Source organism: Nanorana parkeri, unplaced genomic scaffold, assembly GCF_000935625.1.
Source record: "Nanorana parkeri isolate BGI_ZX_2015 unplaced genomic scaffold, ASM93562v1 scaffold443, whole genome shotgun sequence".
Lineage (NCBI taxonomy): Eukaryota > Metazoa > Chordata > Amphibia > Anura > Dicroglossidae > Nanorana > Nanorana parkeri.
The window spans coordinates 506,149-533,493 of NW_017306711.1; the positions used below are offsets into that span (position 1 = coordinate 506,149).

The window sequence follows — 27,345 nt, forward strand, 5'->3', positions numbered from 1 at the left end:
CTTAGAATTGTTTTCATTTTGTTTACTGTCAAATGAGAATGATTTGTTCATGGAAAGTTTGTAAATTCTAACAGACAGCTGTAGGGTCATCAGAAAAGTGATGCCTCGGGTGGTACTTTGCGGCTTAAGACGCAAAATGAGCAAGTGCCAGTGTTGGTGCAATAGTGTAATGAAATTACTATTATTGTTTATTATGGCAATGCCATTTTTAATTTTATGCAGAGCTCATAGAGAAGTGTTTTAAAGTGGAACTGCACTTACGTATTAACATAATGCAATGGAACAGTTTGTTCTAGGGATGGATAAATAAGAATAGAGCATCACAACCTGGAGTGGTGCGTTGTGGGAAAAAGCTTAGGTGCAGCATAGTGTTGAGGGCCACTTTTATTTGCTAGGAAGGATAAATAAATAGTAATAGAAAAGATAAAATTCATAACGTTTCCTGAAAAAAACACTGTTCAAAGCTTCGTCTCCTTCTATGAATGTAACCAAAAGCCTAGGCATTTGGTCAAATGGTCTCTATTAATGGAGAGAATTCAAAACAAACAAAAAAATGGAGGTAGTGCTGCTATAGGAGGGATTACATGCAAACAAATGTAACATTTGAGTATACATAGGTCCACTTTACAAGCTTTTTGGCAGGAGAGTAATGTGTATAAAGTGAAGCTTTCCACTCGTGACAGTGGAAACGTGTAGCTCTTTTGGAAATAATAGGGTCTCATGGCAAACTATCTTGTAATGCACAGCAATCTCACTGGTATTGTGCAGCTCTCAAGGAAGTTCCCCTATTAATGTGCATCTCTTATTGCAATCTTTCTGGTGTCATGCCACTCTCATGATAATCACTCTGGTAATTTTCATCTCTCACGGCAATAATTTCCACATTTTAGTAGCCAATGTCTATCTAGGTTTAACTAAACTGTAAGTTGATCTAAGCGAGGACAGCTCAGACACTTCAGATATAATCTTATACCTTCTATTCCCTTGAGGCTACCATTCGTAGCTTAAGGTCCTGTGGGAAGATCAGCTAACACTAGAAAGATTTTATCTCCAAGATGGCCAGGAAATAAAATTTGCTTGAGGATCCTTAAGACTAAGGCTGAAAATGGATGTCTGCAACTATCTTCTTAGGCTTTTGATTCTATGACCCCCAAAGGAACCAAAAGAACAGACAGAATAGAAATTTACTAATTAAACTAATTTTTCATTAACTAACCCACCAGATTCCTCCTACGCACTTAATTGGGTAGAATTCGTCTTTAACCTATAGTAACTTAACCCTTTCGCTGCCAAGCCCTCCGGAACATTTTTCAAATCAGCATATACAGCGAGCTGCTGCTCGAGGTATACTGAGACACCGCAGCTGAAACGGATCCCGACAATTGTGTCGGGATTCGCCCAGCTGCGTGACTGACAGATGGCTCTGCCTATCTAAAGGCAGAGCCAGCTGTACCCGCCCCGTCCGTTCCGCCAGTCAGTGATGGCGGATCGGAGCAGGGAATCCAGCCCCTCCCCTGTCACGGCAGAGAGCAGTGACAGGATCGAGAGGTGAGCGAACGCCGGTATGTGTTCGCTCACCTCCCGATCTACTGAGCCGACCTGTGACAGTCTCATTGTCACAGGTTGGCTAGAACTACGGTATGAGGTGAGTGGAAAGCACTCACCTCATAGTTCTCCTTTAACATATGTCATCTACCAGCCCAAATCTCTCTATGTAAAGTACTTACCTGCCTTGCTCCGTTCCCCTCTTCTTCTGGAATCTTAGCTTGTCCCCTGTCAAACCAAGTCCCACGCATCACTCCGCTCTGTCCTCTAGCTGTTAAAGCTGGAAAATTTGAGATACATGGCGTTTGCCAGGTATCTCTGTTGCTCTCTGTTCTCCATCCTGAAAAGAAACACAGATACATACTTCTCCGCTCTCCATACTGAAGCGATAGCTACAATACAAAGTCCTACTCTCTCCACCCTGGAAAGGAAGAATGCTCTCCACTCTCCATCCTGAGCTCCCAACAGTGTCAGCAGTGAGTTTTTATGTTGTTACCCTCACAGGTCACAACCTAAATAACACTCCATGGCAAGTTACTAACACACAAGCTCTCCTGCTAGCGGATACTCCGGAATTACCCTTGAACACTTCCTTCATTGCACTCTGCATGGACTTCCTGCTTCAGGACGGTCTAATTGGCGAGAGGTACTGATTTCTCATTTTTTTTTATAATACAAACTGGTGTGTTACAGGTTTCCATACTTGTTATGACTATATGGAAAAGTTACTTTTGATTAATACTATTAACCCCTTGCCGTCCGCCCATCATAAAATTACGGGCGGACGGCAGATCTTTCCCGGTGGGGTCACGTAAATATACTTCTTTTTTTCTGCTTGCGCACGCACACACGAGCAGAAACCAGTCGGGAAGGATAACAGCCATCACCGGCTGTCTCATACAGGCGTTTGGCTGGCTCTATAGCCGGCCAATCGCTTGTATAACCCTAAATTGTGGCGCGCATAACTCCCCCCCCACCCCCCCTGCTGCTGTGCCCCTCCCCATCCTTAGCCGCTGCCAGTTATCCCGGGCACCATTGTCCCCCCTGCGGTGCCCGGGACTGACAGGACCGGCATAGCGGCTGCTCGAAGAGAGGAGGAGAGATCAGCATTTCCCACCGCTGATCTCTCCTCTCCCTCTAAAGTCGGAAGCGATGTCTAATACATCACTTCCACCTTTAGCGGTCATTTCTCTGGCTGGGAGCCAGAGAAGAAGCTGATAAAGCAAATCTCTGCTTTATCAGCTACTTAGGGGGTCCCTAGGTGACATTAGGGGTCTTGGGGACCCCTGATGTCTCCGTTAAGAGGACCTGTCATTTTTTTCTAGCTATTTAGCCCCCAATGTGATAGTAATCAAGTTAAGTGTAAAAAATAAGTTTAAAAAAAGTTTAAAGTCCCCCGCCCCAGCACGCACTTATACACATAAATACATGTCGGGCGCGCCTAGGTGCAAAAACAAACGATTGCGTCGCATATGTTACATATCGCCGCGAACATCACAGTGAGAGCAATAATTCTAGGGCCATCAATCACTGATAACACTAAACTGATGGGCAGTTTTTTTTTTGCGATTTTGTGTGTGCACGCAATTTTAAAGCTTGACATGTTTGGTGTCTATTTACCCGACGTGACCCTGTCTTTTATATTTTACCAAAAATATGAGAAATAATAAATGTTTTATAACATAACGTAGGGAAAACAGGTTTTTTTTTCAAAATTTACGGTCCTTTTTTTCTTAGTATAGTAAAAAATAAAAACCCCAATGTTGATTAAATACCTCCAAAAGAAAGCTCCAACTGTCCCTAAAAAATTGTATAAAACTAATTTCAGTACAGCGTTGCATGACGGAATAAATGTCAAAGTACCGCAGTGCTGAATACTGACAAATGGCCTGGACAGGCAGGGGGTTTAACACCCCGGTCAGCAAGTGGTTAATTGACAGACTTTGTGCTACACATTTCTGGTTCTGATATGGCTGTATGAAGTAATATAGTAAAGACCTGCTAATAAGAGTTCACCTTATATTTTGCTAATATCGCCAACTCCTACCTGCCCTGGACATAAAAAAAACCCTGCTCTTGTGGCATAGAATTCTATCCACATTAGATAAAAACACAGCTGAGGTCTAGCATTAGCATTTTTCTCCCTGGACGTTACACTCTAGCTTTCCTCAGTAGCTTATGTTCACCTTTATTTAAACGTCAGATGTTTTCTGCATCCTGAAAACCACACTTGAGTCTTGTCCTGATTCTAGTGTTGAAAGCTACAGAACTCAGGTATGTGATAGGGTAGCGTTTCAAGAATTGGCTCTTGCTCTGTCACTTTTCTGGAACCTAGACCATATATTCTACATTGCTCGTTTTCCCTTTAGCATTGTGTTCCAGCCAATCTGCTTGTGCTCATATCACAAATCAGAAAAAATACACCTTAAAAAAGGAAACAAAAAGGACACAACAGAAATATATACTTTAAGGATATGAATGCTTACATGTAATGCTTATGTTCTGTAAAATGAGATTTCGCTTTAAAGAAGCTTTAGAATTTAGTGAATTCTACAATGTCAAAATGTCACTAGGTCTGGACTAAAGCCAAGTGAATGTTAGCTGTCAATCAAATTAGCAAGACTGAATTGGGTCTTTTGTATTAAAAACTGCATAAGGGGCTGTGGTCTGGTGATGGCCGCGAGCGGACGCTGATTCTAGTGCTCTGAACGTGCCAGACGAACCACCGCAGAGAACTGATTCCACAATGCAGTTTACCTGCTCCCATGGGTTGTAGCTCCAAGCGTGTCTCCCGGTCTCATGATCCGCGGGCTTCTTCATTGCAGAAGAAGGACATTGAGGCTTTTTGTCATACGGCCGGCGGCTCTTCCTTACAGCGTCGAGCCAAGATGGCGTCCGGTAGGGAGAAGTGTGCTGCCCTCCCCCCTCCTTCCTCAACTGAATCGCACCAGTCTGCCCTTACCAGTGGAGGGAAAGAATCTCCAGGCCACAGAACTTAGCTATACCCACTACATTCTGCAAGTATTTTGCTCGTTTGCCTACTAAATCTGCAGCCAAGTTTGCTAAACTAGAATCAACTCACAAACATGACATGGCAGAGCTGCGGCAGGGTTTGCAGTCTTTTCACCAGAGACTGGACACTGTAGAATCTTCTATGCCTGTGTTTACCTCGGTGGTGGGGGAATTTTCAGAAATCAGCACAGCAACAATATCTACATCATCACGATATGGTGTCTCATATTGATGATCTTGATGATAGTAGCAGGTGAAAAACAACATCAGATTGCAGGGTATACTAGAGGCCACAGGCACACGAGACCTTAAAGATACAGTGTTAGGAATCTTTACTACACTCCTCAATCGCATTGAGCTGGACAGAGTCCACCGCATGCCTGGCTTTTGCAAAATGAACTCCCCACGCACTAGGGATGTTCTTTGCAGGGTGCACTACTATACTATCAAGGAAGAAATTATGTCCAAGGCACAAGTCGTGGGCACCTTGGAATTTGATGGCGCACAAATCTCTCGCAGAACCTTGGTGAAACGCAGGGCGATACGTCCTTTCACTTAGACATGGGCTTGCCTTATTGCTGGGGATATCCATTCTCTCAGTTCGCAAGGATGGCCGTACTCATGTCTTCAGACATCAACCTGACCCGGCCGGCCTTCATCAAAGCCGTGAATCTCCCTTCCCTGGAATTGAATGCTTGGCCTGACCCTCCTGCTCCTGCTTTTTCGGCCCTTCCTGCACAGGACCTCTGGGTACTGGTGATGCCACAGAAAGGGAGAACATCATCTTCAAGACCGAATATTCGAGGAGTAAGGGTTGGTGATAGGGAGTTTAAACTCAGTCTCTATGCTGATCATTTGCTCTTATATCTATATATCAAATTCTGTAGTGGCCTCTCTCTCTTTTTTCTGGAATTCTTGCGCTTCGCCGCTGTCAGTAATTTCAAAGTTAATATGCATTAGTCTGAGTCGCTCAATGTCTCTCTGCCCCCGTCCCTTGAAACCTCCTTACGCCATTCCTTCGCTTTCTCTTGGGTCCCCTAGGTTTGAAATACCTTGGTGTTATTCTTCCTTCGGATTTGAATTCCCTTTATGATCTCAATTATAAGCCAATGCTTGCTCTTGTCTCTCGTAAACTATTGGAGTGGTGTCATCTTAATCACACCTGGTTTTGGACGCCTGGCCCTGTTCAAGATGGATATTCTACCTAGACTCCTAAACCTCTTCCAAACTGTTCCTGGATGTTTACCCTCTTCCCTTTTCAGCTCCTTGCATACCTTCCTTTTGAAGTTTATCTGGTCTAATACCCCTGCTAGGATTCGTTATATGGTTCTGATTAGACAAAAGAAATTTGGGGGAGTTGGCTTTCTACAGATTGAATTGTTTTATATGTCGGCTTTGCTCACCAGGTTACTGGATGCCATTTACCACCATTCTCAAAAGTTATGGGTTCAGTTGGACCTTCTTATCTCGCCTGTCCCCTCGACCTCGTTACCTTGGCTGGATCCTGCTACCTGACCCCCTGTTAGGGCATTGCTTTATTTTGTTCGGTTGCTTCTACGGGTCGGAGATCACCTCCTTAAACAGTTCCCTCTCCACTCCCGCCCGGGCCCTCTTACGCCTATCATGTGGAATCCGGAGTTTCCCCCTGCATTACATTGTCAGTAGTTCTTGAAGTGGGATAGGTTATCCCTTTCTCCTCTGAGCTCTGCCTAGGGGAGTCTGGGTCTTCGTCCTCTTAAGGATCTCTTGGCGGATTCCCCAAACATAGCAGGACGATGGCTGGAATACTTCCAGTTGCAAGACTTCTGTACCTTGATACACCGCAAATGCCCTCTGGATAGAGCTCTTACTCCATTTGAATGTCTATGTGTTGGCCCCAACCCCCCTTTGTGTCCTTTATCTCCATTACATAGCCTTTTGATATAATTTTTTGAGCAGGACACCCCACAATATATGAAAGATTGGGCCGCTGACATGGCCTGCTCCTTCTCTGAGGCAGATCTTTCTAAATCCTTTGGTTTGACTCATACGCTCTCCATCTCTAGCACTGTGCAAGAACGTAACTTCAAGATTTTGTCCCGATGGTACTACTGCCCTACACGCCTCCATGCCATCTACCCTTCAGTTCCCGACTTATGCTGGAGATATCTCTCCCATAGAGGTTCAATGCTCCACATATGGTGGTCCTGCCCTGGTGTTCAAACACTCTGGACCAACGTATTTTCCAAATACCACAAGGTGGCTGGTATACTAGTGGGTAACTCACCTCAGATTGCTCTCCTCTCTATGTTACCAGGTCCTATTAAATCAGCTAAAAAAGGGCTTCTACGGTTCTTTCTGATGGCTGTCAGATCGATCAGACCGAGATTGTGGAAGTCTCGGACTAGCCCCTCTATCACCGACTGGCTTGCGGAAATGCACTCTCTTTGTAGAATGGAGGAACTCTCCGATTTGATTTATGATAGACATGCCCAGTTTTACGAGGTATGGAGTCCCTGGCTACATTTTTGTACCACTAAAGGAATGCGTAGCCCATCCCCTGTGTGACTAGATTTTCCACAACTGGATCCAGGCAGTTTTGGAGGTTACGCTTTATTGCGGTATTTCACTTGCTATCTTCTATTTCCATTTTAGTTGGCTGCTCGTGTGGAGACAGGAGATACACCTCAACTTTTGCTTTCTTTTTCCACTTCTCTTCCCTTGTCCTGCCTATTCTATCTTGTCTCTCCCTTGTCTTTTTTTTTTCTTCATATGTACTCTTCTTTTCTTTTTCTGGAGTTTTGGTGCCTTCTGGCACCTAAAATGTTGCCTCATGCTGTTACCATTGGCGTGGAGGCTGGGTAGCTCACAGTTGAATGTCATGTTTTAGAGAGATTGGTGCCCTCCGTAGCGGAATGCACGTTCTGGCTCTGTTGCCATGTGCATTAGTATAGTGGTGCATCTGTTTTCATGTGCATAGGTTTGATAGTACCTTTTACATTACATTACTTTTATTTTGCAAATTTGTGTACCTGTGCCTCTACTCCCCTTTTGTTATATGTACTTTTTGTGTATATATGTAAAAACTTTCAATAAATACTATATTAAGTTAAAAAAAACTGCATAAGAAAAGTAGAGTTGGCGTGCATATTAAAAATATATCAGACAGTCTTCAGAGTAACAGAGAGGATTCTGTATACTTCAACTGAGCCCTATATGTAAATACTAGAGTATATGTTTTGTATATAGCAACCAGATGGTTATTGATTTTGTAAAGCATAGGACAATGTAACAGACATTTAAAGCACTAGCTTAATTACATCAATCACTTGAACATTTATCTTACAAGAGCTTTCATGTTACCGATGACTGTGTGGGTCAGTAAATATTTCTATTATTTATTTACTTACAGGCCAACCTGAGTCTCCAGTCAACATTTTCTTACCGTCGGATGGCTCTAGCATAAAGCAAGCGTCATCACCAAAATAAAATCAGCTTTTTTCCCCTACCTATCAAGGATAACTGCACTTTAAAACAAAGTGCAATTATCCTTTTTTTCCCCTTTGCCCTGAGCTAACCGATCTCACCCTCCCACAGATTTATACCTACCGAGATCCAACTGCCACAGCCTCCATTGTCTAATTGCATCCTGCACAGCAAGTCCTCCCTCTCCTATCTGCACAGGCGCATCACAGCCCCACAGATTTCTATGGAGCTCGTGTACCTTCGATAGACTTCTTAATTCTCGATTATCATTTATCAAAGAAGTGATGTCTCTCAATTTCTAAATAAAAGTCCTCACTCAGTTTTTTTTTATTTTGATCCATGCCAACTCTGACAAATATATGAAAAGGTTTATATTTAATATAGTTGTGGGGTCTGGCCCAGGGCTGACCTGGAAGTAAACTAAAGAATGTTTATACATTTTCAAACATTTATTTCACTTTCAGCATTTACTGAGTACTAATGTCTTGTCAGTTAAGCAATGGAAGGACTGAGAGGGGGCACCATTGTTGGGCTGTGATTAGGGCATCAGTTGCTCTTAGGCTGGGTTCACACCTAGGCGTTTTTCCGCGCTTTCGTACTCGCGGAAAAACGCTCAAACAGGGACATGCCATTATTTTCAATGTGCATGGTTCCCATCTGGGCGGTTTTCCGCGAGTACGAACGTGCGGGAAACCGCCCTATGCCCAAAGAAGTACATGTACTTCTTTGGGGCGTTTTGGTCGGGCGGTTCCATTGGGATACAGCCAAGTATCCCTCGGAAACGCTCGTTTTTTTACCGCGAATCGCGGTTAAAAAAAACGTGCGAAAAACGTGCATATTCAATCCGCCTAGGTGTGAACCCAGCCTTAATGCGGCCCTGAAGTCATCCACAGAGGAGCTGAATCTGTCAGTCTCCACTGGTATAATGTGCCGACTTCATTAGTGTATTAACAGTGCTTAAAGTAAACTTGAGCATGCACTGACAAAAGAAAAGGATTGTGATAACACGGAAACCATAAATGGTCTTATTCTCCCTAATCCGTATTTATTTTGGAATACTAGCTGCAATTTTTATATAGATCCAGAATCTGTGCCTTTACAAAATCTGATAGTCTAACTGTAATTCTGTTTAAACTAAAAGGCAAAACAATCAGCACCCTAACCAACATTAATGCTTGCTCTCTCTGGTTCATATAAATCTTACTAGACTAGCCCTATATAATCACATTTCAGCCCAGAGGCACAATGACGTTGGAATGGTACGTTCTGTATTTAAAATTCTGAGATTGGAACTCAGCAAGGAGATGGATAATCTCAGGATGGAGAGCTGAATCCCCTTACAGTAACTGTGAGAACACTAGTACAGAGAATTTTCCCCGTTCCTTCTCCAAACTCTAAATATGCTGATTGCTTCATTGAGTACTTTAAGCAATGTACTGGTATAAACATCCCCAGCTGTTATATGAAACTGTTTCCATCTCATTGTTTTATTAACACGGCTCTGACGCTCCCTGTGGAAATAAAATGCTCGGATTAACTCCTATAACAAAGCCTTACATCTTTTTGTAACAGAGCTGGTACACTGGACACCTGCACATGATAACCCATTACAGGTCAACTTAAGACACCGGGATAAGGTTCAGACCTAAAGTAGAGGGCAGACCAACTGAAAACACACATCATGTCCGTGCCAGCATCTTATGGCTCTGTGCTGGCAACTTCTCTCCTGCTTGGGCTCAGCTGAACTACTGCAAAGTTTGGAAAACTATTTAAAGAGCATGAAAAACAGCTTCAATAAACTGACGGCGGTCAGAAGCGTTCAGAGTGTCATGTGACTCTGTGGTAATAAGTATATGATTGTTCAATCTCTGAGATCTGACATTTTAGCATGCTAAAGTTATAAGAAAAATATAAAATAAATTTGCTTTCTTTTCAAAGCACCCTGTAATTTATTGTTGAGCCTAGCCTTAAGCAAGGGCCACTGTTTATTTTATGCAATTGCAAGAAGGAAAGCTATTTTCTAGACTTAGAAATGTTCTCAGGCAGATGTAGCATTAAAAACATTACAAACAGAGAAATATAGCAATATACCTACAGATCAAACCTTTTCAAATGAGTTTCTTGAGTATTTACATTATTAAAGGAGTTTGAATTTAACCCCCCCAAAGTCTCAGCTATTCGTATCAGCGTAAATCTATGCTTCTCCTGCAATGGCCAACCTGATGCTAACAAATATATCCCTAAGAGTGTAAAGGAGCTGGCAGCTGACTTTACTGGCTTGTGCGCATTAATAATCACTTTCCAACAATGCACAACTGATAAAGCAGTTTTTTTCTGATAACTGCCTTGCCATACAAATCTGTTATCCCGCTGCTAACTGTCATATAGCAGAGAGACGGTTTGCTATATTTTGCTTGCGCACTCTGCGGCTCACTTGCTTATTAAAAAGCAAATTCACATAAAAGATGACACAAAAAAAAAAGAAACAAAATCTAAATCTTCTGGCTACACAAGTTTTGGTCATAATTGCAATAAGATGCTAGGAACCTCCAATACAAAAGATAGCTTCCCAACACATTTCTACAGCATTGCCTGTAATTTAAGATAATCAGATATCTTTTGCAAAGAGGGAGGTCCCAGGCAGGGCTTGACTGTATATGTGTCCAGAACAGTAACAGGTTTTTCTACTTGTAGATATCACTTGCAGCTACACTTATTAAATATTGGGATGAGCATCAAGCTGAGCTGATCAGTGTCCCACAAACAGCAATGAAGGGAGGGGAATCTCTCAGTGTGGATAAATGAAAGATTCAACACCAAAAACTATGGAAGGGACTGTCCACATGGACAGGAGTGTTTTCTACAGGTAAGCAGGTCTTGAAATGCGCGTGTTTTCACATAGGGTATTGATCTGAGTTACTGCTGCATACTGTGTAGAGTTATCAATGCCCTAAGGTCTTTATAATGAGGTGAGACCTTCTTGAATTGTACCATCTTCCCATCCATATTTCTCTCCTGCCTGTACTACAAGTATAAGAGCCACAGAAATAGGCACTGCTACATAGAAGCTTGCATGTTTGCAAAAGACTATTGATCTGGCATTTCCCATGGACACACCTGGCATTTCCCATGGACACATAGATCTGCCTCATAAGGACCACATGGGGTTCCATCCAGGACTCTGTCCGCCATCAGTATCGGAGTATCACGGCCTACAGGAGTGCAGTACAACTCGCATGGCTTATCTAGGAAAGAAAGTAAAAGTTAGCAATGTTTTCTCTGTTACCCTCTGAGAACCTGAAGTCCAACAAACAAACTTGTAGAACTTCCTGTTTCATTTGATTTTCAGATCTTGAAGATAAACTTGATGTGTTAAGTGTAGTTTACATCTGAATTTTCTGTACTTGGAGTCATTGGTGTAGATACAAGTCAATATTCTGTTTGGACTGTCTTACCTAGTTATATATTATTTGACATCCACTGACATTTCAGCCTATGGAGTGTTTTGATCACTTACATGTCTGAACTTTGTGTAATTTTTTAAATTCCTTTATTATACCTGCATATTATTCTTTATAGATGACACGACTTGAAATCCTTGTTAATGTGCAACTGTTTCCCAAAAACAATGTTAAAAAACTGTAGTCCCTATACAATTGCTACAATTCCTAATTTACAGTGACAGAAAAGAATGAGTGTGCTTATCACACGTACCATCAAACATTACAGCAGTAAGGGGACTTTTCTTCCTGTTGCTGTTGCGGTCATGGGTTTGACACTGATCGTCCCTGAAGCTGGCACCACCCTTGGGACATGGCAAATTCTCACATACCATGTGTTCTACACTTGCTCCTTTGCAGCTACGACCTCCAGGTCCCGGTCTGTCAGAGAGGAAATACAGAGTCAAAATATGGTCGTTCATAAATCAACCAGGATGTACCCTGCTGCCCTGATAATCTCCTGTGGATTCCCTTTGGGCTATGTACCTGCTGTACAAGACAGCACAATGTAAAAAAGATTACCAAAGCCATTGATTCATATTTCTTGGAAGACTAAGTCTGGAGGTTAATAAATCTGAATCGGAATTAGGTCATGAGCTAATGCTGTGTCTATCCACACAACAGTGTAACATTTCCTTTCCTCCTCCTGCTAATACAACTGGCTCATTACAGTGATTTATGAGATGCATTTACAAACTCTACTGGAACTCTAGAAAACAACTGGGGAGAAAATTCTAAAACAACGTCAAACCGAGCCAGAATCTCAGTGTAAAGTCCTAACTCAAACAAGACTAGCACAAAGCTATCATTAGAAGAACATTAAAAGAGAAATGCCGATTGTTTTTTTAAGGTATTTTCTAGCTGAGCAAAGCAAATTGATACAAAAAGCACATATGTCTGGCTGCCAATTCAAATAGCATTTGTGAAAAGAGGACATGCCTTCATTCCTCTTGGGGGCCAAAGTTTACACTTGTGTTGCAGACTATTACAACAGTATACCCTACTCGCATATCAGATATAGCATGATGTCAGCGATTTAGTGCCGAACACTTATAATCTCTACATGAACACTTAGTCAAGTCATCAAAATGTAAGCACAAAGTAACCTTCACTAAGCATGCCAACAGTATGGGTTATAACTCACCAAGAATGATGAATGGTCAGAAAGCTGCCCTTCTTTATCCTTTGCATGACTGCTTACACAACAGACTTTCTGTGGCTTGAGCAGCCTATGCCTGCTGGTAAACCTCTATGAATAGCATTCAGAGGATCTCGGTTATATTACCTAATACAGTATACTACATGATATGGTCACAGACCATGTGATGAAAGCCTAGTGAAATATAGTTTTAAATGCATTTCTCTTCCTGTATTTTAATACAGTGTTTGTATTTTGTAGAAGGTGCTAGTTGGTTTGGTCTATTCTTTAAGGGCTCATGTGATATGGCAGTTATAGCTTTCTATCAGATTTTCTCAATCGCCTGTATAGTTGACAGGCTGATCTCATGACTGATCAAGGTGGTTCTCTCTTCTTTTCCTTTGTATTGATCAGTCAACATTCAGTGTCTGGATTATTCACGAAAGGGTGAAGAGTTGGGAGAAGTGATCTAGGACAAAATAGCTGATTTGGAAAAATTCTCCAATTCAGCTCACTTTCTGGTTCAGCTATATTGTCCTAGATTGTTCACTTCTCCTGCCTTCTCCAAACTCTTCACCCTTTTGTGAATAACCCTGTTATTTTTATTGCCATTGAAGGCTGTAATGACATTTACTTCTGGCTTAGTAAAGGATCTCTGTTTGACACAAAGTGTCACCTAGCTTTCATTCATGGCTATAGTACACCGCTTGCACCTTGCTGTATAGCAAATGATTTATTTACTGGTAAACAAAGTCCTTGATATTGCCTGCCTTATATGTGTATTGAGTTAAATGACTTCTTCTGCAGAGGCTGGTTAGAGTACAGTAGCACAAGGCATTTCTATAGTCTGAGATTATTTCCCATCTATCTTCTAATATCTATTGCCATCATTACACTTGTTGTTTCACACAGAATTATGTTGAAAAATTGCAAACTTCATAACCAAACACCCTTCTGAATAGATGCCACAATCATATGACAGCAAGCAGTGCATGGAAATCTCCTATTTTGCTTAGGAACTCATGCAATGGCCTGTACTAAGGAGAAACTAAATTGGCTTTTGGTCACGTTATTCTTTTTCTCAAATTTATCCTTTGCTCCTTTTAATTATTAAACATATAATAGAAGAGATATAAGATGTGTCACTTTGTTGACTCAGTGACTTGTGCTTTCAAATTTCAGCTTGAACTATTGAACTTCGCAAACAGTCTTTTTGCTGCAGGTGGTGAGGAAGCAGAAGAAAACATTGGGAAAAAAGCTTATCGTTTCCAAACACACCAACCAAAATCAAAAGAGGATAGTTTGCTGACTGAAGGGGAGAGCACAACGATAACCTCATTAGTGAGGTGCTGCTCCATAAATATTCAATCACAGCTTTGACCAATCTGTATTGCTTTGACTGTTGCTGGCAAACGTAAATGGTCAAAACCTAGGTATGGCATCTGGTTAAAATGTCTAGACTAGAAACTAGCTACAAAGAATGAAAAGCTGTTTCGCAGTTAAAACACTTTATAGAGTGAACTCCAATCTGTATTTAGCCGTTTGCCTACACTTGTGTTTCAAACTTTGGTACATTATGGGGGAGCTACCGCTGGCTCAAGAGGCATTGGTAATTAATATACACAAAACACATACTCATAAAACATAAGAGTGCTGGAAACCACAAAACCGATACTGCTTGCCAACACTGACTGTCAACCTTCATGACCCTTTGTACTGTTTTGTGTGCTGTTACCAAGTAATCTGCAAACCAAGGCAATATAGAGACAGAATAATAGGATCCCATGCCCTCACTGCATGTTGAGGACCAACTACTACATTCACTATGGGAGGATGATTCATCTCATACGACTTCACTCAATCTGCCCTGAAACCATCTTTTCTTTGCAGAGTCTGCCAAATGCCACCAACATGTCCTCTGGATCAGTAAACACAGCTATACTACAAAAACTATGATGTCACTTTTAACCTAATAAAGGAAAGCTATTTTACTAAACTAGTATATGGCTGTGTAATGTCATATCTGGCATCAATAAATTCTCTTTTTCCACACAAAAAAACAACAACATATATTGGTGTTATAGTGTGAAGAATGCAGCAGACAAATATCAAGGTGCCAAATGAAAAAAGGGCTGATAAATCCAACTGAACAAGAGATATTGCAGCATAGAAAATGATCTCTTCAAGAAAAATAAATATCTTTTGTAAATGTTAATATTCTACAATATTCAAATATTAACTTCCTGCAAAACTCTACAATAGAACTAGACCATAAACTTTATCAGCAAAACATTTCTTCTGTATTGCTTGTGTAGCGCCCGTCACCTTTTGTGAAGTGCTTACTATCCATTTAGTGATAGCCAGGGCTGTTGGCAGCCTGGCTGAATTTGTAGCAGCCAGCACATGGTTAATCCCAGGTGTCCAACCTTGTCTGTACCCCCTAGGGCGGAGTGAGACTCTGTCACATTGTGGGACAGCCAATGGGTGACACTGTAATGTCTGTACAGGGCAGCAGCCAGTTATTGGGCTTCTTGTAGCCAGCGGTGCCTGCTGATAAAGTGTACATATATGGGTGGGAGCTGCCATGTGCTCTCTCTTGCCTGGACCAGCCATGGGCTAAGGTTGGGTCCTGTTCGGACAATAACACAATAATATTGTGTTATTATTAAATCTGCTATAAAACTGTTCAAATGTGTGTTGGTGTGCTGTGGATCCACGATTTGAACGGTACATTGGTGTAGGGGGATAGAAACACCCGATCATTCAGCGGCTCCTTCGGGGGTGAGCGCTACACTTGTGTAACTAGATAAATAAACTCTGAATCTTTCACGGATTAGTTTCACATTTGTAAGGACAAGTCAGAGTCAATGACCTTTTTCTTTTCTTGTTTCTCTGTTAATTAAAATTTCTGGAAAATTACAGTAAAAGGGGGTTATATATGGACATCAGGAGTAAAAATACATTTTCATTTCATTATTTTGAAACCTGGATAAAAAGTTAGAAACCCCTAGAAATAAATATTTTCCCATTAGCTCTTGTGTTGTATCGACTCTGATTTTGAAAAGGATAATAATGGCTTAACCCCATAATGTATGGAACCATACTTTAAACCAATGCAAGGTGTCACACTTAACTGTCAATCCTTCACAGCTGAAATCCTATATATTGTAAAGGGAAAATGATCAACTGGTGCAGTAGAGGCAGCGGTAAACCATGCAGTAGACAGGGATACCCAGGAACAAGCCTGTTTGACCTGCACTTTAATTCAGCAATGCAGCAAACATAAACACAGGCCCAATTCAGGATATATTTATTTATATTACCCACAAATATAGATCTGAATGTATTTGGCTCACAGTTGTAAAAAATAAAATGAGACCTCAGTTGACATTACAGTGTTAGCCCATGAGAAAGAAAGCCAAGGTCCTCTGCTCACCTATCAGCACACAGGAATTGCTTTCTGAAATAGCTACATGATAAGAAACACAGAGAGACCTTCCAGCAGAAACTTCAGAGCTGTACATGACCCGTGAAGCTTGGCTGACAGAGCATGTGATTTGTGTTAAAGGCACTGCTAAATTACAAGATATAGTCTCTGTGTACTTGGACAGGCCACACGCACAGCTCATTTTCCTGCATTGAGCTTGGCTCAGACAAGTGTATGGGTGATAATGCCAGCAGCAAACTTTTTTTTAAAAACTAAACTCATAGAACACACATCTGTTAATCTGATGGTCAAGCAACCATTCACTGGCTATATCCTCACAGGACACACTCTGCAAGGTGGAGTAATTTGAAACTTAAACTGCCCATACATATCCCAAATTATCAGGAAGAATAAAGTAAACCTGAAGAATAAAGGAAAACCTAGCTTTCAAATTGATCCCTATAGAGCTTCTTGGTTCCAAGCCTAGGCTGTACAGAGGGTTTCAATCTGTACCAAAGTCAAGCTTAGGCTCTGAATGGCAGTAAGCTCCAACCCCATCAATCAACTCCCTAATGAAAATACATCTACAGGTCACTGAAGCTCTGATGCTAAAAAGTAACACGCAGGCACCACAATGCCCTCAGTTTAGCACTATTGTTACCCTAGGGACCTGAAAGACTCTGCTTTGATAGACTGCCAAAAGAAGCTTTGATAGACTGCCAAAAGAAGCGCTACGTAGTGCGACAAAATGTGTACTGTAGCTCAATGTAGCTCAGCTCAAATCAGTGCTGAAAAATCACTTTGTTTTCCCATCTAGCTTAGTGTAAATGGGGTCTTATATAGGCAAGTCTACTGCTTTGTTGATAAATTTAGAGGAGTGCTTAGAGCAACTCCTGTGTAAGTATAAACATAATGGGAAACTTGTTTATACAGGGGCCGCTTTTACACCTGCCTCCCACCTATATGCTGCATTACATTGCATTTCAATGGCAACCCAACGCACTAGGGCAACGCCCCTGCGTAGTAGCACACTGCAACAAATGATAAAGGACTACCATGTACTGTGGTTTTCGTTTGTTTTTGGATTTAGATACACTTTCATGAGAAGATGATAAATAGTAGTTAGCAATAACCAATCATGCTGCAACTTTTATCAGTTTCGAGCGGTCAAAAGAATGAAAGATAGTTTCTGATTGGATGCTATCAGCTACCTTGTGTAGAACAGCAAAATTATTTATGTAGAAATAATGAAAAACAAAAACATCTCCTACATGTTCTCTCTAAAGGTACACTCACGGTGGGTTGTCACATTTTCTCTGTCTAAAGCGTGCTCCAGTTCCACAAGTACGACTGCACATGCTCCAGGAGCTCCAGGCACTCCAGTCTCCATCCACATGCTGAGGGATTGGGGTCTTGCTTACGCATTCACCAGCTCGGCACCACTGCAATACAAACTCCCAGAATTAACATGACTGTCCAATGTCCACAGCAGACATATTGTATGTAGATTATAACTCTCTGGTACTGGGTTATGTCAGGAATAGCCAGCACATGAACCTTTCATTTCATATAGACTTTTGTAATATATTATTTAACAATTCCTCTGCTAACCTTGTCTGCCCCACATTCTGTTCCATCCAAAGGTGGGTCTAGTTTGGTTTTACAAGAGGCATCTCCTTCTACTAGACACCACAAGCCAGCGCACATCAAATGCTGAAATCAAAGGAGACACAAAGTTCTCATGAATGTGGTTTTTGTTTTGACTTACAAACTACTATTACTAAAATTATTATTTAAAGACACAGAGTAGGGTGGACATATTAGGTACTCTGGCAGGATATTATGTGAATTACAAAAAATAAATTTTATTAATAACTAAAAATCTAGTGCTAAAGCCTCCAATAATTTACAATCCTCAGTCACAACCGAGAAATGTGGCAAGAGAATAATCTCCAGTTTTCCATCTATATAGGAAAATACATGAGTCTATGATAACATTACAATCTGGTTCACTCCGGTAAATGTATCAAATATATGAAGACAGCTAATAGATGTTGACTGGGGATAGTAAATGACTGGAGGCTTTAGCGCTAGATTATATGACAAGTCCGCCCTACTTCGTTTTCAAATAATGTGGTACCCCAGATACCAAATGATGTTTAGTCCTAATAATCTATTACTTTTACGAAAACAAATACAGATATTACTACTATTACTAGTGCTGCTAATAATATACATTTTATCAAGGGATTATAACACTATACATCAACTCAAGCTTAAAATCCATGACAATTAGTTTTTAATGGAGGCACACAGAAGTGTTTATAATGTGAACAATGTGCATTTTTCATATCAGAAACCGTTTACTTCTAAAGTATCGAGGGACCCCAGTAAATCTCGAGGCACCCTAGTGCAAGTAAGTTGATAGAAAACCTCAGATTTGTTTTTCCATTTAGTTATATAAGCACCTGAGGTTTGATAAGAAGACAGTTTTCCTGCCATTATGCTTTTGGGATGCAAAAAGAAACCAGATTACCTGGAAAAACCCAATACAAACCACAGATAACATACAAACTGTGTAATCAGTATAGATCAGAAATGTACAGATGTCACTGAAGACAATTTAACCAACATGGACTTCCTTACCTCCATATTTTTGCAGAATGTGGCATTACTGCCAAAAAGGATCTGGCACTGCTCGCTGGCACTATAATGCATCCCAGGCAATTTGTGGGGAAGCCTGACAGCATGGTGACTGCGAGGGTCTGTCACCAGCAGACATGAGCTCACCTTGGACCTGTGTAGAGTTTAAACAACAGCCTGAGGCTCCATGTAATACAACAAAGACTGACTTTCAACACTGAAAAATTAAGAAATGCATTCCACACATGCTAAATTCAGAGCTGAAAATGCATTGACCTTTCAAGGAGAAGAGAAAGAAATGAATATAATGTTATTTAGGAAAGGTTTAAATGACCGTTATGGCTGCTCTGATCAAGATGAAAGTGGACACTCACTTCAGGAAGTTCTCTAGCTCATCACGACTGCAGGTTGACCAGGACAGATCACTGGGACTCCGGCCCTTTACCCACTCTCCAGACATTATATGTGAACGACCTGCACAGGATGGCTGGTCGTCATCATGGCTCATTCCCATGCTGTAAAATAAAGACAAAATTACCAGACTGCATGCCAACTTTGCTATTTTGCGTTATAGTAATCCTGTATTACAAAACATAACACCTAAACCAAACAGGAGGGGGTTAGTTAAAGCAGAACTCCAGTTAAATTTTTTATTAACCCTTGGAGTGGAGCTACCCCCGCACGGCAAGGGTTAAGTGTCCCTTCGGCCTCGCTCCTCCTCCACTGCAGCAGTCTCACTTAATCCTCGGATCTGGCCAGCTGTGACATCGCTCCCTCCTGACTGTCTCCTCCTAGGCTGCAGTTTGATTGCATGTCCCTCAGCATCCTCACGTCCTATACATAGTGTATAGAACATGATGACTCGGGGACCTTAGACCGCTGCAGCGGAGAGGAAGCAAGGTGGAAGGGACTGGTCTAAGAGCAAGTCGGCTCGGAGGATTGCGTGTGTATACCTTTCTTATTTTTGAACTTAGACACAAATAAGCACTTAACCCTTGTGGTGTTGGGGTAGCCCCACTGCAAGGGTTAATACAAATTTTACCCAGAGCTCTACTTTAAGTTAGGGCACCAGAGATGCTTGCTATACATTGCAAGGTTTACTTTAAATCCTAACTCCACTTATGATTTGGACAGAGTAGGGAAGGCACAGAACCTGTCAGTTTTTTTTTCATGGCAGTTTCCATGCCTATTGGGGAGATTTCCTCTCAGGGCAGGAAGTGATGAAAAATCTTTTAACTGTGGACAGAGACTGCAATGAAACACATTTTTCTGTAAAAATGAAAACTGTTATAGCGTCTAGTAAGCCGTGGTTCCTTCTCCTAATGGCGACCACTCCACTAATTTCTTGACCTCTTACAGGATGTGAGGGTAAATCTCCCCAACCGATGAGAAGATTCAAACTCACTTCCTCCCCTGAAGATAAGACAGGAACATTTTCCAATGTAAATAGAGATGTCAATTAAAACCTAAAATAAGTTCTCACGCTTTCCTACTCTACTGCAAAGCTTTATTGATGTCAGTGCAGGACAGCTTTTGATCACTTGAGGTCCTAACCCAGGGGTAGCCAAACTCCGGCCCTCCAGCTGTGGTGAAACTACAAATCCCATGATGCATCTCTCCCCGGAAGTCATGTCTGTGAGCTGTGAGAATCTTGCAATGCCTCATGGGATTTGTAGTTCCACCACAGCTGGAGGGCCGGAGTTTGGCTACCCCTGTCCTAACCCTTCATCACTTTTGTCCAAAAGAAAAAAAACAAATGAGCTTTGGCTGAAATTCTGCTTTCAAAAGAAAACTGAGCATTAGACAAAACTGTATGAAGTCACTATCAAGTATGATATCAATGAAGACACACAATGTGAGCAAGATTTGACTTTACTTTGCCTTCATTTGCATTATATTTGCAGCCTGATCCATCACCTAGAAACATTTTATACAGCTGGAATACTACTGTATATAATCAGACATCATGTACAGTACTATAATATCCATTGTACGGTCGCTAGAGGAGCAGGAACCATCCAGCCAATGGCAAGCAAAGCTTTCAGGAATGCAATCAATAAAACCTTGTCATAAAAATGTGACACTGACTGTGCTGGTTTTACGACGTAAAATGCCGATTGCTAAGACAGGCAAACAAGCAGATTTTCCTGGCCAGGCCTCGAATAATAACCCTGCTATGCTTTGTTTGTAATACTTTAAAATATGGATTTTCTGGCCGGGTGTCCTATCAGTGGACATCTGGAAATATGAAGCTATGCTGCCACATGACCCTTGTATAAAACTTGTCTTACAGAATCCTGAGCCTTATATCCCCCAACACTAGCTGATATTGGTCTCACTATTTCAGGGGTATCGGGTTCACCCTATTACTCTGCGAGGTAAAACAACTGCATTTTGGGTAATTTTATTGTGCTTTGAATTAGCCACGGTGCCAGGTGCTGTCATCATAAATTCCTGCCAGCTATTAGTGGAATAGCGCAAGAGTTATCGCCATTAGCTTGCAAGTTACTAGCAACTTATATACATCTCTAAAGCCAAAACTTATTTATTGATTCATTTTTGGTTTTGCATAGAGTGAGGAAGTGTTAGAAGCACTGTTAGCTTTTATCTCTGTGCCTCTGCATAGGAATTCACCCACTGTGTGTGTCCTGAGAGCATTTTCACATGGCTGAAACGTGATGGAAACATTTTACAGTTTATACTCAAATAGATGTAAGGGGAACTCTTCTAATGGGTGCATATGTGACAGTGTTTTTCACTTTTGGAGAGATTGCCATTCACTTTCTTGCTGTGACCAAAAAGCAGGGTGGGTGCGGCAGCGACAGCAAATGCTTCCGCAAATTGTATACAAAGTCAGATAGGAAGTCACTCGCACTCCAATGCAATGCCAAGTCAATCTCTTTATTGATTGGGGTAGTGTAGCATCTTACAGCAACGTTTCAGAACCTATGTGTTCCCTTCTTCAGGCAAATGAAAAATGTAAACGGAGATCTCAATGGGACGTAAAGAGCACAAAAAAAACCCCAAAAACTGAAAGGTGTTAAGTCATTTTCTTTTTTATCCAAAGCTAAAAAACTTGGCCACTATAAAAAAAAAGAAGAAAAGATTTTGAAGATCCATACAAACCTGCAATTTAGCCTACAACACACACCTGTTAAAACCTTGTTAAAGTCAGCAACTCACTCTAAAATGTTTTTTTAAATCTTTTGGGATTACCAGGGTAATTTTTATGCCCAGCGAGCAAATCTTGCGAGTCCAATTGGTGTATCCTACAGCTCTCACTTGGCATATTTATTAATTCTTATAATAAATGTTGATAAGTTCCATTTAGTAGGCAATTACAGATTGTAAATTATTTCCTAATGTCTCCAAATAGCAAATTTTGTCTTAGACTTGCATAATTGTGTTTATTTTGAGGGTAGTGGTGGAGGAAAAACACAGCCAACTGTAGTCCAAACCTCTTTTATACAACTTGATGCATCTTCTGTACAGACTGTGAACGGCATGTGACCCTGCTCATCCATGCAATCAGGTGGTGAAAAAGAATTTCTATGTGGGTAGGATTCTCATTTCATACAACTGTAATTTCTACTATTTTTAGCTCTGAGGTTGAGCACAGTGCTTTTAAGAAGAATCCCAGAGTCCTGTGAATCTGTTATCTTTGGCAACATTGCACTTAGAGGAAATTTTTAGTAATAAACATCTCTTACCCTGCACACAGCTCTAGTTATGTGGGGTTTTTGGAGCACATACAATCAGACATGGAGGTCAAGCCACTTACTTCAGACAACTGTTAATTTATTGAATTATTGCTCTTTTGCCAACTGAAGATGTGGAGTCTGGGCTGGTAATAGTGATGTAATTTTATTCCAGCTGTAAGGATGTACAGCAATAACCACTGGCAATAAAACACCAGATCCCGATGCACACATTTAAAGAGGCCTCCTAAACTCCACACATAGGAACTAGGTTTTTGCAGTCTATCCAATTTACAAGAACTTAAAGCAGATATAAATCACCACCACATAATCTAGTTATGTATTTAAAAAAAATGACTAAATGTATATTAGCATACAGCTAGTACTCTGCCCTTCCATTATCTTCCTGTAACCCTGTGCACACAAGAGCTCACACAGAGAGGAAGGACCAGCAGTGGAAGCCAAAGAGTTCAGTCACTCCAACACTGGAGGCTTGCAAAGTGATACCTCATCAGGGTGCTGGCTAGCCTTTCATTGTCCAATTAGCAGGCTTAACCACTTGAAGACCGGGGTGTTAAACCCCCTTCCTGGCCAGGCCATTTTTCAGTATTCAGCGCTGCGGTACTTTGACTGACGTTTATTCAGTCATGCAACGCTGCACTGAAATTAATTTTATAAAAATTTTTGGGGACAGATAGAGCTTTCTTTTGGTGGTATTTAATCACCACTGGGGTTTTTATTTTTTACTATATAACAAAAAAGTACCCTAAATTTTGGTTTTAAAAAAACTGTTTCCCTATGAAATGTTATGAAACATTTATTATCAGCCCAATTTGGTAAAATATAAAAGATGGGGTCACATCGGGTAAATAAACACCAAACATGTCAAGCTTTAAAATTGCGCGCGCGAAATTGCAGAAAACGACCACACCTAAAATTGACCATAGGCGACGCTTTAAAAGCTTTTACCGCTCATCAGTTTAATGTTATCAGTAATTAATGGCCCTCGAATTATTGCTCTCATTCCGACTTTCGCGGCGATAAGTAAAATGTGCGGCACAATAAACGTAATCGTCGTTTTCACACGTTAGCGCACCCAACGCATATTTGCGTGTGTATGTGGGGGGGACGCGGGGGACTTTTTAAAAAATGTTGTGATATTTTAAAAAAAATGTATTTAAGACTAGCTTCTTTATTTTTTTGCTGTAATTAAAAAAAAAAATGTGTACACTTAACTTTATTGCTATCACATGGGGGGCTAAGGAATCCCCTATGTGATAGCCAATTCACATGACAGGTCCTCTTTATGGAGATATCAGAGGTCGCTACGACCCCTAATATCACCTAGGGACCCCCAGAGAAGCTGATGAAGCAGAGATCTGCTTCACCAGCTTCTCACCGGTGTTCTGTACCGGAGAGTGACACTGAATGCAGGAAGTGATGTAAAATACATCACTTCCTGCATTCGGGGACAGGAGAAAAGATTAAAGGGAGATCGTGTACAGATCTCACTTTGATCTTCACGGAGAGCGTCGCCGTGCCGGTCCCAGCCGCACTGGGCACAGCGGATTTTGAGACCGGCAGCGGCCGCTACGAGGTAAGAGGTGGGGGCCCACACCCGCAGCTCCTGCAAGGAGACGCCCGATCGCTTGAATGTAAACAGCCATTGCTGGCTGTTTACATTGCTAACAGTTCCCCACTTGTGTACGCGCTGAGCTCTGCGCACGAGCAGGGGTAGGGGCAGGACGTCTTAAGACGCCCTCTCGCTCCTACAAGACTCCCGTCCAGCCATTCACAAAAGGCCATGGACGGCAGGGGGTTAATTACAGAAGAGAGAAGTCAGCAATCAGACCATGCTATCAGGCAAAGTTGCATAGATCATGAAAAGTGGCAATTTACATATATACTACTGGTCAAAAATTTTAAAACACCCCCATTTTTCCAGTTTTTATTGAAAGTTATGCAGTTTAATGTCTCAATGTATTCTACAAATAAAACATAGAACAAATAAATTGGCCATCCAAAAGAAAGCATGCTGTTCCCGAGATCCGCATGCAGTCACAGGAGAAAGTACGCATGCCAGATGGAAACTGTTGACTTTAACATATTTGAAGAAAATATGCCCCTTCCTAAACAATTAAACTACAAAGGTACTAAGCCACTCACTTTTTTATCTCTCATTTCAACTACTGTAACTCCTTCTCCATTGGCCTACCTCTACACAGGCTATCCCCCCCTTCAGTCTACCAGACTCATCCACCTCACCAACCACTCAGTATCTGCAACCTCCCCCTGCCAATCCCTCCACTGGCTTCCAATCACCCAAAGAATACAATTCAAAATATTAACAACCACTTACAAATCAATCCACAACTCTGCCCCAGGCTATGTCTCCAACCTGGTCTCAAAGTATTACCCTAACCATCACTTTCGCTCCTCCCAAGACCTCCTGCTCTCTGGCTTCCTCCCATGCTCGTCTTCAGGACTTCTCTAGGGTCTCTCTCATCCTCTGGAGTTGCCAACCTGTTCAGCTATTTTTTACTTTGTCTGCCTTTAGGTGTTCCCTGAAAACTCATCTCTTCAGGGAAACCTATCCCACCTCTACCTAACCACTGAACTATGATTTTCTCAAACAACTCATACCCACACAGCTACCACCTTTTGTATCACTTTCCCCGCCCCTTTCAGACTGTACGCTCTCATGGGCAAGGCCCTCCTTACCATCTTGTCTTGAATTGTATTATAACTGTAATGTCTTTCTTAACCATCATTTATACTGAGCGTTGTGTAGTGATTTTTCTTCTCAAAAAAACACTAAAAAAAAAGAAATTAATTTCTATGGCCATGTTCACATCTGAACGTCATGTCGCTTGCTGCAAAATACCATAGCTTTGACTAGGCCAATCCATAACCCTCCGTTTCTACTTCAATTTTTGGACAGTCTCACATTCTCTTTCACAAAGGTTTTATTTTGTTTTTGTCTGTTTTTTCGCATGAAGGTTACAAAAATAACAGAGGTAGGGCATGCAAGCCCTGCAACAAGGAACACAAATAGAAAATGCGCAGCCACAACATTGTGCAGAGCCCTGCAGACTGTATAACAGAAGTAGTAGAAGGGTACTAAAGAACCATTTGGGAGCATGAAAGGGGCATTGCTGTTCAGTTCTAGTGCGCAAGACCCATAATAACATGGAAAAAGATCATCATAGGGGGGACTTTTCGGGTCAGGTGTCTGAATATTGCGGAGGCAAGATCGATGAGGTTCACGACCCCCTACACCGGAACATTTGGTCCAGATAATAAGGAGCACGTCAAACAGCACAGATCTGTACAGGGAGAGGAACAGGGAAGGTAAAGGAAGAGGTGATGGAGGTGGAGAAGGAAGGGAGGACCAGGTGTGGGAAAGAACAAAAGGGGATTAGGACAGGGGAAGGTGTTACGTTGGGAATGGGGTCCAGGGGGAGGTGTGAAGTACAGAGCCTCTAAATGGATAAGAGCTGTGGATCAAAAGATGGTGGTTTAGAGTAATCAATCCAAGGTTGCCAAATCAGTAGGAAGCGGTCATGAGTGTCGGACAAAACCGCCGTCAGTTTCTCGTTCACCAATATATCGTCTAGGCGATTTTTGACTTCCCTAAAGCTCAGGGTCGGGGTTTTCCACGCTCTGGCGATTGTCATTTTGGTGGCGACAAAGATGTGGGACACAAGGTGTTTCTGGTAACGCGTCAATAGTGAAATTGGCTGTAGCAACAATGCCTCACACGGTTCACTTGGTAGGGTGAGTTGGAAGAGAGAGTTTATTAGGTCGTAGACCCTATTCCAGAGACTTGCCGCCCGGGGGCATGTCCACCAAATGTGGATCATGGTGCCCGACGCACCACAGCCCCGGAAACAATGCAGAGAGTAGGAGGGAATGTATTTCGCTAGACGGGCAGGCGTGTCGTACCAACGTTACATCACTTTGTCTCGAGTGCGAGCACGTTGCGGGAACAATGGGCTATCGCTGACCAGGTATGCTGCCAGTCTTCAGGAGTTAGGGATCTGCCCAATTCCTCATGCCACTGATGTTGATAAGGAGCAAGATAGGTAGAGGAGGAGGCTAGCAGAGAAGAGTAGATCAAAGAGATGACACCTGGGGCGTGTGGGTCTGAGTAGCAGCGAATAGGGTCATTCTCGACGGAGCTGAGGTGTTCTTCAGGAGCCAATTAATGAAGTGGCTTATTTGGGTGTAGCGGAACCATTCCCGAAGGGGAATAGATCTATTTGTACAGAGCTGCTGGAATGATGTCACACCTGAGAGCGAGATGAGGGAGTGCACTGTGGTCAGATCATTGCGGGACCACCATGCGAACGAGTGGGGGTCGCTGGCACCAGGGGAATAAAGGAGAGTTGAGCCAGGGTAGTAAAAGGTAGATGAGGCGACATCAGATTGCCAGAGTACCGAACTCCATCCCACACCTTCAAGGAGTGTCTTAGGATAGGGCTTATAGTAGTAGGGCGGTCAGTCTGGGATAGCCATAGTAGGGATGTAAGGGGCAGGGGATGACAGTCCACCATGTCTAAACATGCCCAAAGCGGGAGCTCGGTTGTTGAGTGCAAGAGGGCTAATGGGGCAAACGGTGGCAGCCGTGTAGTACGCTCGAAGATTTGGGACTGCAAGACCTCCACAGAGTTTAGAGCGATAGAGCAGTTTTTGGTTGATACGGGGTCGAGAGTTGCCCCAGATGAACGCAAGTACCCTGCATTGGAGAATGCGAAAGATATGACCGGGAATGGGGATTGGCCGGGCCCGGAACACGTAAAGCAACTTAGGCAGGAAGATCATCTTCACTGCATGGATCCTCCCTATCCAGGAAATGGGAAATCTCTGCCAGGAGACCAGCAAATTAGTGAGGGATTTCAGGAGGGGGGGAATGTT

General features: G+C 42.1%; 1 protein-coding gene across 1 annotated transcript in view; it reads right to left on the reverse strand.

The window, feature by feature from the left end:
* Positions 1-27,345, reverse strand: part of ADAMTS17 (ADAM metallopeptidase with thrombospondin type 1 motif 17) — a 198,674-nt gene that overhangs the window by 68,797 nt on the left and 102,532 nt on the right. Inside the window, exons 9-14 of the mRNA XM_018560245.1 lie at positions 19,105-19,245; positions 18,734-18,884; positions 17,699-17,800; positions 17,384-17,529; positions 11,737-11,903; positions 11,140-11,267 (exon numbers count right to left, since the gene is read on the reverse strand). Of these exons, the coding sequence (XP_018415747.1) occupies positions 11,140-11,267; positions 11,737-11,903; positions 17,384-17,529; positions 17,699-17,800; positions 18,734-18,884; positions 19,105-19,245 (835 nt within the window). The remainder of the gene's footprint in view (positions 1-11,139; positions 11,268-11,736; positions 11,904-17,383; positions 17,530-17,698; positions 17,801-18,733; positions 18,885-19,104; positions 19,246-27,345) is intronic.